The sequence below is a fragment of the Excalfactoria chinensis genome, chromosome 7, assembly GCF_039878825.1.
Source record: "Excalfactoria chinensis isolate bCotChi1 chromosome 7, bCotChi1.hap2, whole genome shotgun sequence".
NCBI lineage: Eukaryota > Metazoa > Chordata > Aves > Galliformes > Phasianidae > Excalfactoria > Excalfactoria chinensis.
In genome coordinates, this window is record NC_092831.1 from 352,856 (window position 1) to 366,097 (window position 13,242).

Here is a 13,242-nt window from a genome sequence, read left to right on the forward strand (position 1 = left end):
TCAGCAACATCCTTTCAATGAAAGGGGTATTACGACTATGCTGAGTAAATGTGGTTCCTTTTTTAAGGCCTGTTAATAGGATGTTTCTGGTGGAACAATCAGCAATGACATAATTGATGGCTAGGGAAGTTAACATCTCACTTGGTGGCATTAATCATATAGAATTTAGAATTGTTGTTGCAGTCTGTCTGCAGATTCCACAACATGGCAGTGCATCAAGTTTATTTTGTCCCAGCTATTGCAAAGGATATGTGGGGATTATAGGGCAGCTTCCCTTCCGAGTCCTTTTGTGTTCTTTAGAAGTGTAAAGCCAGGGATTAACCCTCGGTAAATTTGTTTCAAAGGAAGCAGCTGCCCCAGGCTTGCTGAATGTCAGGAAATCTCTCTGTTTCAGTTCTGAAACAGCGTCAAGATTGAAATGTTTTCTGGTAGCAGAATTACACACAGAAGAAAGGCAAGAAGCACGTTTAAGAATTGGGTTGTGCTGTCAGCCTTGTAACATTTGTGAATATCCTGGTGCTGAAGAAGCATACTACCTTAAATATCAATGTAAAGAGTGCTGTTGCTTTCCAAATTTTGTTTAGATGAGGTCTTCCTTTATGTAATTGTACAGAAGCTTCATTAAGAAAATATCTTGCATTTATTGAAGCAAGATATTTTCTCATTCTCCGTGCATGTAATGGTTGCAAATACACTGGACTGGATCACGTTTCCTTTGGCTTTTTGTCTGTGTACAGCTGACCGAATCTCTTTGCAGCTGACAGACCAAGACTTCTGCAGCCTGTGTTTCCCTGCTTCCAGTAACCCGCATGTGGCTGCAGCTGTTAGCTCCCTGGGCCATCTTCCACAACCCCCAATTTCTCTGTCTTGTTCCCAAGCAGCAAAGCACCCATTGTTAGCTGGCCTTGTTCCTGAGCAGCACAGTATCCATTGTTAGCTGCCATCACAGCAGTGAATGGTCAGGGGGATCCTTAGGGAGGTGAGAGGGCTGAGGCAAATGTGGGTGCAAGACCTCGCACACCCTTGTGCCCTGCACATGGGCAGCACCAGGACGGCCTTCTGAGTACAGGGTCTGTGCTGGTCCCTGCCCTCCAGTGGGCAGTGCAGTGTCTCCTGGTCAGGATGTGCTTTACTGTAGGCAAAAGGCCTCTAGCTGTTCATAAACCTGCATGTTTGGAAAGAATGCTGTGTTATCTTAAGAAAAAGGAATGTAGTGAGTTAAGCCTCCGCAGGAGCAGTTGCAGTCGAAGAGGTTTAAGTCACAGCAAAGAATAATTAATTTGTCCATTAAAGTTACTCTTCAGAACACCTATACCTCAAAATACCAAATTATGACACAGATTCTAAAATTAATAACTGAACTGATTTCACTAAAAACACTCTCTGGAGTAAAAAAGAGGGTGGTGGTGTTTAAAGCAGCCATTTCTGGGGATTAGTTGCAAGACATCTTTCACAGAGGAACAGCACATCTTACCAGTGCTTCCTCTGTCACATCTCAGGAGCTCTTGTCCTGGAGACCCACAGCCTAGCTTTGCAGTTACAAGGTAGTAGCACAGCCATTCCCTTTCTGGTGGGTTCCTTAACTTCTTTAACTCTCTTGGGCACTATTTCTTCTTTGTTCCTAGAAGATGAAAGCACCCTGCACTCAGCCATCTACTTTCATTGTCTGTCACGAAAAATTAAGGAGTACCCTATAAGGAAGCACTTTCATTGCTAGAGAATGTCTGCTTTACTGAAGTCATTTCCTGCTTTACGTTGTCTCCAACACTTGTACAGAAACTGCTGGTCATTGAAAATAAACTTTTTACAGGAGCTGGATCTTCTCTCTCCCATTTTAAAACCACCTCCATTTCTTTTCATGGTGCTGGTCTAAAATTGAACAGCTGCGCCTTGGAAATAGTCTGTCAGATATTCCACACAGTTTATGAGAAGTAAAAAGAAAATGAGTGCAGGTTAGGAGTAACGTAGGTCTATCTCAGGTAAAATTGTTGAGGGAAAGATTGCTCTGTCCACAATTTCATTAATTTTAATATTAATCAGTGTCCAAATCAGGTCATTACTTCAGTATTCTTAGTCCTGAACTGTTATCGGCACAAGTGGACCTTGCCCTTTGCAGCTCACGCTGTGGTGCTGTGATACATCCCCGTGGGCAGTAGCTGAGGCACTGGATGACAGGGCAGGCCTGGCCAGGCTTGGTTATGCCATGATGATGAGTCTGTGGCTGTTAGAAGCTTCTTTTTAACTAATTCCTCACCTAGCTGCACAGTGGTGTTATCATTTCATCAATTCTGATAATTTAATTAGTGCTCAGTAATGGAGACTAATTGTTTTCTTTTTTCACACTGTTTTTTTTCATGTTGTGTGACTATTAACGTAACTTCAGAAACACAATGTCATTCCCAATGAAAAGTCAAGTTAGAAGAAGAAGAATTCACTCAGATGACAGCACAGTAAATTCTTACATTGCAAATGCATTCTGGGTTTGTTTTGAGTCATTGAAGTGATTCTAAATCTCCCGGCTTTGAACCAACATTGACTTTGCAGGTTCAGAATTGTCAAAGAGCCCAATGAAGGGTTAGGCCCTTCTTAAGGAAGCAAGCAAAAACTCCTCCTAGAACCAGACTTCTTTTAAAATCTTAAATTACATTGGGACCAATTGTTTTGAATTTCTGTAGGGACACGGACTGGAATGAAGGAGATCAGTGGATTTTTCAGACTGTTGTCAATCAGTATCCAGGTGATCTTCAGCAAAGAAGAGCTTTGTATCTTGATATGTTGCAGAGATGTCTTCCTCACAAGTCTAGGCACGAGCTGGTTTGTATAGCACAAATATATACATTGTTACAGGGAACTTCCAGTGAGCATTTGTATTAAAAACGTTGAGCAAAGGCTTTTATTCCATAACTTCTTAATTATTGGTTTTATTCTCACAGTGCAGATGAGATGTCCCTGTCTTTAAAATCCATGAGCTTGAAAGCTGTTCACTTCTTGATCATGTCTTCAAAATTTGCACGGTGGGGATTTTATACTTCCACAAACTCTTACTGCCAGATTCACGAGATTAGCTTGCTAGCATTGCTTTGCTGTACCATTTTATAGCTATGTCACGCTATTTAGCTTCTCTTGTTATGTTTATTTTTTTATGAGGATGTATAGCATTGTCACTCTGTCTAGGAACAGTTATTTTAATTGGCTTGTGGCACATATATAGCAGGAAGAGCGAAAAGATATCTCCTGCTCCCAGGGAGAGGCTATTTTTATATTCATAATGTGTTTCAAATTGATTGCTGATTCCTTTTACACTCCACAGTGAATAAGCACATAGCGGGTAATAGAGAAACCCAGTTCAAGGCCAGAATACTTCAGGATGTCATAGGGAAAGTTGAGTCTTTTTTTAACTCTGCATATATTTTTAGACCACCTACTTTCTTGTATTTGAGGAATGCCTACTACAAAGCAGTGACCATGAAGTGATACAGACATGGCATACTTTCACCAACAGTAAAGTTCTTGTGGTCTTAGAACTTTCGTGTGTGATAGCTGGGCTAAATAATGATGTGCTTCGTATAATGTCTGTGTATTTTTCATCATCTCCATTATTAATGGGCCTCTCTAATTCTTTGGGGGACCATTTAAAATTTAAAAATCACAATTCTGTATTGAATTCAGTGTTTATATTACCATGACAGATGCAGAAATGCTAGAACAGGACTAAGAATCTGTTCTTGAAACATTTATTACATTAGCATAACTAGCTAAATTCAGAACCTTCTCTCCTTCCTTCTCTCTGAAGAAGAGTGGGTCACTGTACAAGCACTGAGCTCTTGATTCAGTAGCAGGTCATCAGAGTGGCCTGTTTTTAGATGAGCAACCTGCACATCTCCTTTCTTGTACAAGAGTTTCTCAGTGTAGTTAAGCCGCTTGCCAGCAAGGCTCACCTCAGTTTGAGGCAGCAGTGATGGCAGTGTGAGCCTCTGATGTGGTGGCCATACAAACAAATGGGCAAAGAAAAGTATCAGAGGGAGTGATACCATTTAATCTCCAACTAGCTGCAAGCCAACGGGAAACCTGTGAGCTAGACACCAGTTGAGTCAGCATCCCCTTGTCTTCTGCCAAAAGCCTGGAAGCAAGCAAGAAGGATGGGCCTCTGGAAGTTTGTGAGCAGAAGGCCATCTCTGGAACATTCAACCCTGTAATTCGTATTTCTGGGGGATGTAAGACAGGTCCAAGTTTCTTATGCCTCAGTCCATGCAGTCTCACCTATTACTGCTTCTGTCAATGGCATGAGGCTTGAATGTCCTTTGGAAGGAACCTCACAGATTAAAATCAAAGAAGGAGTATTTAAGATGAAAAACTGTATTATTAGTGGCAGTATGCTGCTTGGCAAACTAAGAATCTGTTTGCAAATGTCCTGGTAGGCAAGAAAAAGTGAAGCTAATTTTTGCCTCTACATCGATACAACTGCTTAACGTGGTGTTCTGTTTCTCTATAGGAGATCATAATTGGCTAGGAAGTGCTTCATCTTAGCTCTAGGTATTTTTGATGGTGTACTGAAAGGACCTAACTTGCCTTATGTATTCTATGACAAGAAAGAATTTTGTTTGTTTGTATTCAAAAAGTACTGCTCGGAAAAGAGCGGTGGGATATCAGAATACTGAAGTGCTGTGCGATGGAGGCAGACAACAGGGAAGGGTGGGAGTGCTAGGATGGCCTGCCGGTGTTGGAAGACTGCTGCAAACCTAGCATCGGGCGCAATGCTTTCAGGCCCTGAATTGTGGATTCTGTGGGGATACTGGTGAGACAATAATTATACCAGTGATATTCAAGATTTGCAAAATATTTTATTGATTTTAGTTTTCAAGCCCATCTGAAATGCATTACTATTTTTTTTTTTTTAGGTTACTCATGAGAAAGCTTGGGGTCGTTACAATTTCTTTAAGAATCAGCACAGAGTCTTGATATTTAATTGGACTCAAGCTAGGAAAGCGTTTTTCCTGAAGGCGGTGATGGCTGTTGCTGAAGCCTCTGCTGCTCAGGAGGCAGAAGCAGCATCAGCCAGTGACAGACGAAAGCAACAGGAGATCTGTGCTGAGCTGAAAGCCAAGGTAGGGTCTGTTATAAATGTACCTCATGCAAACTTGTTTTTTACTGCCAAATTCAAAATGAACATAAGCAAAAACTGTTCTAAAAGTTACAGATTTTAGATGGAGGAAAACAAGCAATCCTGTTTTCACCACTGTTATTGAATCGCTTTGGACAATTAAAAAAAACAAAGAACAAACCAAAACAGAGAAAAGGATGAAGTGCAGTCTGTCAGTACAGATCAGTGTGTTTGTGAAGCTTGACTTGAAAATGGTTTTGAAGATTCTCCATTTCATTACCCACAGGGATCCTTGTTAACGTCGTATTCCTTCTAACAGCTCTTGAAATTAGTTTGTCATTTCTTGATTAAGAATTTGATCACCTAGCTCAGTGCAGGCCTTACTATGGGTTCTGTACTGCAGGTATAATCTTGGCATAAACTGCAATCGCATTTGCTTTGGTGGATTTTTAGCACCGTCTCAGAGTCTGATGAACTAACTAGTGTTCCTGAACTGGAAGAACAAGATCTGTTCTGCTGTTCAGAATATGAGAGGCTGCAAGCAACCCTGGCAAACCACAAAATATTCATGTTTTAGTTAAGCTCATGCACTTGGAGGAACAATGTCATAATTGCTTTTAACACTAGGATCTTCTGAAGTGGTAGTGAAGCATGGCTATCACCAGTCTTTGAAATGAATACTGATTTGTTTTCAGAGAAACTACAAGTTTCTGCCCTCCCCTCTGTTTACTTTTCAGGTTGTAGAAAGTATTCTTAAAAATTGGTCCTATCACTTTTGCCCTTGTTGTAAAACAGTTTTCACAGTATTCTGAAAGGTGATTTGCTGTGTGAAAAGGTGAAAAAGACTTAAAACAAGCAAACAGAGCTTGCTTTTCTAAGAGAAAAAAAATGCAATAGAAGGAGCCTGGAGAGGACAGGAAGGTATTACAGTGTTGATTCTGAAGGCATTTCTAAGGAGAATCACATTTCTGAGAATGAGAGGCATTTGTTTAAAGTGCTCTCTGTGATCTTCCACTTGCACATAAACTAACATTTGGAAGCACACATGGCATATGAATCTTACTTCACCAACATCGTCTTGAACCTTTTCATGAAATACTAAACCACAGAAAACCACAGTAAACATTTTTTCACTTGTAATAATGTAGAGGGCTGCCCTCCCTGTTCCTGGATCCTTCTGCCATAGGAAGATTTGAATCCAAACACTTTAGGGCTGCAAACTGCCTGTCCTGACAGAGTCAGAGTTCCTGACCCCAGCAGCAGGACGGGCTTCCTGTGCTCAGCTCTGTCAGGGGCACTCCCTGCTGCTGCAGCAGTGCTGCTGTCAACCACAGGCTTTCCTTTCTGGAACTGCTGTTTCTCTTATTGTGCTTATAGGATTGGAAGGGCATTTATTCCAGAATTATGCATTTTACAAGCCAGTCTTCTTTATCCTGCTCAAAAAAAAACCCCAAAGTATTATGTTACCTCCACATAGCTGAAGAATCACACTGATGCATTGAACATTGCCTCCAAGTCCTTAGGTTCTGACCTCTTGCTTCCGTAACCTGGAACTGTTTGAAACTTAAGCCTATTAGTGCTGCACTTCTCAAAAGTTGCTTTCAAAGGTGACTTTGTTTTAAAAAATAAAAGAAGGTGAAAGTCTGATCAAAAACAATTCGCCTCTTTCCCAGAAGAAAGGAATCAAAAAGGTGCAGCGTTTCCGCTAAAGGAGGACATCACTGTGACCTGCAGCTGAAGGGGCTGCAGGATGCAATGAGAAACTGGGCGTGCTTTTCTGAGGGAAATCATTCTGAATGCATCCGTGTGTCTTGTCTGGATCTGAGGGGTATATGTATTTGAAAGTTAACACGTTACCTACTGGTAGCTCCTTCAGCTGGCTTCTCTTTGTACACTTCTGAAGTGTGCAGAGAAGGAAGGTGTACCACAGACAGGGGCTGCTGGTAACCAAGAGGTAACTCTGGGAGTTAAGTACACATAGATGAAAATCCATCCTGAATCACAGAATCAGGATGGATCCTCCTGAAGAAGATCGTTAAGATGAGATTAAAAATAAATCTGTGTCTGCAAAGGAAGGACGGTTGAGCTGAAAACCAGGTGTAGGATTGTTTTCATCTTTTTTGTCACTAACTGACTTAGTGTTCTGCATCTCAGTGAATTCAGCATAAGGAAATCTCATGCATTCCACTTTCCCAGAGGAAAAAGATGTACTTGCTGACTGATTTATCTGTGTAGTAAGCTGTAGGTGTGCTTGTGGGGAGTTTGTATCCTGAATGTGAGAGGTGCAGATCTCATTCATTACACCAGCAGATTTTGGGGAAGGTCACCATATTTGAATGCCTTTCTGCAGTGGCAGTAAAATGAAGTTATGGCACGTGCACTGGGAGGTGTCCGAGTCTGAACAGTCCCAAATGTGCTGTGGATCACTAAATGCACTTTGCATACACAGTTCTGAAGTACAAAGTCATAACGGCGGGTGTATGCAGCTGCTGGTGGCAGGATGGGACAGGACTGAGCTCTGCCTTTGTCCTTCTGTAAAACTGCATGCTGCCTGGGGTTTATAGAGTTCTTCAGAGGTTTTTTGCATGTTAGAATCTGTTCCTAATTGTAGCACAGATTTAGCAGCGCAAAAGAGAGGCAAGTATGTGTCAGGCTACATATTTTTTATCACTATAAGTAAAAACCACATGATATCACCCAACATCTGTGTATTTTCTGTGGCAATAACAAACCAAGGCATAGCAAATCTCCTAATGAACACGTTACTTGAAGCAACCGTGCCATTGATAAGACTCGGCCTCCTGGCTGACTAGAGATGGTGCAGTGGTTAAAGAGTAAAACAGCACAGAAGTTATGTTCTGGCTTGCAGCAGCTTTTGTTTGGGGAATGGATTTTTAAGTTTGTATTCCACATCTAATCTCCCAGAAAATCACTGGATGTCCTCACCAGAACAGGAAGATCTGCTGAAATAAATCATGAGAGCCATTCATCCAAGGAAATAAGGTGTGAAATGCGCAATGCTATTGAGGATATGCTCTCTTATCCTTAAAGAGCCAATGTATGTATGTTTTTGATATCTATCTTTAACATCTCCGTTTGCCCTGGTGGGGAGACAACAGAACTGTGGGGGAGGTATACCCTAAATGAGCAGTAGGGAATCACCCACGTTAGGTTTTATGTTCTTTACGATGCGTGCATCTGGGTTCTGTGGAAGACACTGTGTTTTAGTAACATTTCTCTTCCTAAACAACATAAAGAGAAGCAAATTGTTCTGTCAAAAGGCAGATAGGTGACGAGGTGAGAGTGACCTTTTAGGAGGGTAGGCAGAGTGCTCCTCCATGGTTGGTGCCTGATGGCCTGAGCTACTCACTGTTCTGCATCTATAGATTGTATGCGGCTGTTTGCAGGTATTCAGAGTATTGTTTTCTATTGAACTTATTTTAAAATATTTGTAATACAGTTCTCTCTACTTTCATACAATGCAGTTTATAAAGGACAGTCAGCAGAGGACCTGCAGAAGTGCACAAAAGGGCAGTTCAGTCCCATGTGCATGGTGCATAGGGTGAACTTGTTCTTCCCTAGCATTAAGTGAAGTGTCAGTCATCCTTTACATCTTTTCTCTTTTTGTGCTCCAGGGTTAATCCCCACCCTAGGGCTAATATCTTTTACAATAGATTATTAATTTCTGGAGAACAATTTATGCATTCCTTATCCTAGCAGAAACTTAAATTCATTGAAAAAGGAGACTAGTTAAATGGAATTAACGGGAGTATTAAAAATTATGTGAAGCATATTGAAGATTGACTTTCTTCTTTTCCACTTAATTTATTTTTTAATAAAATATCAGTAATCTCAGAGAGAAGTGTTGCACCTCTCTATTCAGCCAAATCACTGATGTGAATGAGTTGACTGCCAAATGAGATCAACACTGTGCAACTGAATTGTTGGTTTTGGGATTCTGGAGAGCTGTCAGTTGTAATGCTTTGTATGGAATTTGATAATTGTGCAGGAAACGTTTTTTAAAGTAAGTAGTGGGACATCATTAATTGATAATTGGTTATTATTTATGGTTGATGAAAGCTTAGGGCCTGAGTTCCAAACCAAACACATCTGGCTTGTACAACCAAGAACCTTTCCTGATATAAGAGACTGAATGCTGGATGCAGCTCATATTAACCAGGATGATCTCTTTAAAGTCTATAAAGATCGGCTATTTTGCACCAGTTCAAGATTTTTTTGCTTGTCAAATTTGTTTCCATGCAGTATGTACGGTACACTAAACCATTTATAGGCTTTGGCGGTAACTTTTTAATTCAGCAGTTTAACGCCTGGAGTTTACAGACATTTTCATTATATCCAGGAGCTGGATATCATAATGAGCCTTGTGGGTCCCTTCCCACCCTCAGAATATTCCATTGTACCATGATTCTGTGACTGAAGAGTTTTCTTTCTCAGAAGGATTGAGTAATGGCCTCTGATGTGCCCGTTCACTTGATAGAAGTGATAGTTAGAAGGGAGTTTTCATAAGCTGATTTTTAAATACAGGAGCTCATTCAGTACGTATGTGACAAACCTAAGAGTTGTAAGACATTATAGCACTTCTCCATACCCAAGACTTTGAATCTCACCAGAGATGAGCCAGCTCTGACTCTGTAGCATGTTTTCAATGTAGAGCTGATCAACCTAGATTTATTAGCTTGAGGTTAGTAAAGCATCGACAAATTGCACAGCTTTTGGGTCAGATCAAGCTTGTATGTTCTAAGCTTGTAGCATATGCAGAGCTTGTCTTTGCCTGCTTTCCATGCTTTTCTTTTTTTCCCTCTTTTTCCCTGTGCTTCCAGTATTTTTTCAGTTAATTATGTTATTTCTGACTATTGACCTTTCTGTTGCAATCTTCTTGCAGTATATCACGTAATGTTTGATATGAGATTTAAGGGTATAGTAGCTCAAACGTTTTTTCTTACCTCCTGGTGCAGGTCACACCTCTTTGTTATGGTGATGTTACTGTGAGGCCAGTGTGTAAAGGAGAGAATCTTATAACTTTACCCTTGTTCCATATACATGCAGCAGAAGTAGCTCGTAAAACAGTTTGTAGTCTGTAGAAAGCAGACATCTTAAACTACAAATGAAGAAATAATTGTTCTTTTTTTCCAATTAAGAACAAGTCATTAGCAGAACGTGAATGTAAATAAACAGACGGTTATTGTGTTATCCGGATCTTTACATTTTACTTCGGAGGGATGGAGGAAATTCTAATCTGAGAGAAACAGAAGTTCAGGCTTCTGTTTCAGTTTGTTCCATGAATTATTTACAGAGTAATTTATAACAACATGTTCTTTCTACTTCCAGTGATTTATTCCTGTTGTTAGTTGCACGCAACATGTTTTATGTTTGATAGTTATTAAGGGCAGTGCACGGGGATTGCAAGTGATCAGCTCAGTGTAAGTGTTGAGTTACCAGATGAGCCACAGCAGTAGACACCCTGCTCTATGTCAGTGAGAGGCATATTAGTTTTAACTGCCTTTCCAGTTTGCTCAGGCCTTATGACTGTAATTAGAATTCACACTGTAAAAGTCAGCATACAGATTTGACAGCACGTTTTTGTCACAGGATTATGCTCAAATGCTTTTCTTCCATATCCCTCTCTCTGCCATGAGCATTTTTATAGCTGAAGAAAGCTTCTGTGGTTCTATTAATTATGAAAAGTTACATTTATTCACATTCTGTTTTTTAAATTAGATCTTTCTTAGTGGCAGATATCGACTTCTATGGGACAAAATTAATGCTAGTGCCAGTAGTTCTGATTTTCTCTCTTATTTCTTGCAGACTTTGCAGAGAGAAGCCTGTGGAGCACAAGCTGCTCCAGGGCACCAGACTAAATCTACCAGGGGTGTGAACTTTCTTTGTTAATGTTAGAGGAGAAATTCTCTCTGTGATTAGGAAAACAGACTTGCAAATGTATTATTTCTGAGTTGCCTCATCACTAAATGCTCTAGTAAAGGATTTTTCATAGGTCTTATATAAGTCAGTTGAAAGCAGAAAGCTGTTGGCTTGTCCCACTTGCCCGGGTTGTCATATGAAGCCCTATGGAGTCTGGAGGTATTCTTCTTCATTCAGAAGAATGGGAGTTGAAAGAACTCCCAGTCTGAAGGAGAAGAGGGAACGGGTTTGGTTAGAGGTGAAAGTTACTGGAGATTTCTGACCACTGTCTGTTAATGTCACGGCGGTTTGTTGTTCACATATCTTTTGAAATCACTGACCTCTGCTGATGGAACTTCCCACTTTTGCTGAGCAGCCCCAGGAGATGATGCACTCTCTGAAAGCAACACAGATAGTTCTTTGCAAGGCTGAGTCTTGACACAGAGGGAGGGGAGCAGCACTCTCACTGCTGAACCGCTGAGTGACCTGCTGGTTCAGAGTTCCTGCTGCCTGTAACCTCTGCTTAGAGGGGCATGTGCTGTTTTTGCTAGAGTCGCTTTTCTTAATCACTGTTTACATCTGTTTTGCTTAATTCTGTTCTTTGGAGCACAATGGCTGGCCCTAGAATGGCCTTATCTCTGTAAGCAGGATTCCCTAAGTCTGACAGTGTGGTCCTTTCCTTAAAAACATTAAAGACAAATGTTGTGGTGGACACGGTTTGAATTTTGCCGTACTTCTTTGACATGCATCACTTCCGTTGGTGAAGTTACTTCTGTGATGTGTCCACCTGAAAGTTTTCCCTGGGATTCTATGAGCAGCCTGAAGAAAAGCAAACACTGCAAGGCAGAGCAAAAGTAAGGAAAGGTGCATACAAATATTCCAGAGACTGATGAAGCTCTCGGAGATTCTGAAAATATTGGAAATCCTTGCTTAGAATTTGAATTCTAGCTGCTTGTTTTATCCGTGTAGTGTCATGTAGCCTGCCAGAATACTGCTCTGGAGCTGCGTGCGGTCATTCTGTGACACTTCTCATCACAGCCACTCTCTGACTTTTTGGCCTGTTTTACAAAGGTTAATTTTACTTGTTGTATGAGCTGCTCCATCTGAGCCCTCTGAACGTGAGTCATCCTTCTCTGTTCCTGTTTGTCTAACTAAGCAGATCAGCTGCTTGAAGGATCTTGGGGCCAAGTCTGTTGTTACCACCCTAGGAAACTTCAATATCTGCTTCTCATGGAAGCCAGTGGTTCTTAATAGGAAAGGCTGTATATGGTGTAACAGTAGCTTAGTTAATTTAATGGGAATTCCTAAGGGAAATCTCCCCAGAAATGTTTCTGTCATTAAAAGAGATATATCTGTAACATTAAGTGCATGGTAAATACATTATTACTATTCAGACTTCAAGTAGTTTGCAGTGTACTTTACATTATTGCAATATAGAACGTTGTAATAATGAACTGAAAATAGATGTGTATGCATTCTGTTCAGTACAGCAATTTAATAATTCACTTGGCAAGAGCTCCCATAATAGCACACGGACATGTGAAACATACTTGAAATGCCAGTTGTAATTAAAAGCTTTCCAAACTTAATGTTGGCAGTACTTGATGCAAGTTTCTTTGTGAAACAGACAATAGGGGATCCAACTTTCAGTGTAATTTTTAATATTAGTTTAACCACTGCTCTTTTTTTAAATTATTAAGCAAAGCACTTACTGCTGACACAGTAAGATCCCCCATTAAGTTTTTGCACTCGTAAGAAAGAAAGAATGCAATCAAGTACATACGAATTTTTTGGTGCATTCTATGGTCCCAGATTATTGCCTTAGTGGATCGTCAGAAATACTGCTAAGGGTTGTTTTCCTTCTCCAGACCTGTATCTGAAGATGTATCCTCCTCTGGAGGAAAATCCCAACGAATGCAGTGGTTTTTCTTGAGAAGCCTGGAAGCGGAGTGTCCTGTGGTCACTTCTAAACATCAAAGTATTAAAATGTATGAGGTTCCATTTCCCTGCCTGCCCTTTGTTGTTGTTGATTTTGCAGCAGGACCCAGAGGCTCTCCGGTAGGATTGGGCTCCCACAGAGTAATGTGCTGTACAAATACGTAGTGAAGTGTAGCTTGCAAAGTCAATCACAGAACTGTACAATGATGGGTGTGGAAAGGACCTTAAAGCCCATCCAATTCTAATGACAGAGGCAGCACTTCTCCCCAGCTCAGGCTGCCCAT

The 13,242-nt window shown here is 40.8% G+C and overlaps 1 protein-coding gene across 2 annotated transcripts in view; it reads left to right on the forward strand.

Annotated features, from left to right (window-relative positions):
* CCDC148 (coiled-coil domain containing 148) overlaps positions 1 to 13,242 on the forward strand; it is a 44,854-nt gene that overhangs the window by 19,859 nt on the left and 11,753 nt on the right. For both annotated transcript variants that reach the window (XM_072341123.1, XM_072341124.1), the window contains 2 exons: positions 2,676 to 2,814; positions 4,899 to 5,105. In XM_072341123.1, the coding sequence (XP_072197224.1) occupies positions 2,676 to 2,814; positions 4,899 to 5,105 (346 nt within the window). The remainder of the gene's footprint in view (positions 1 to 2,675; positions 2,815 to 4,898; positions 5,106 to 13,242) is intronic.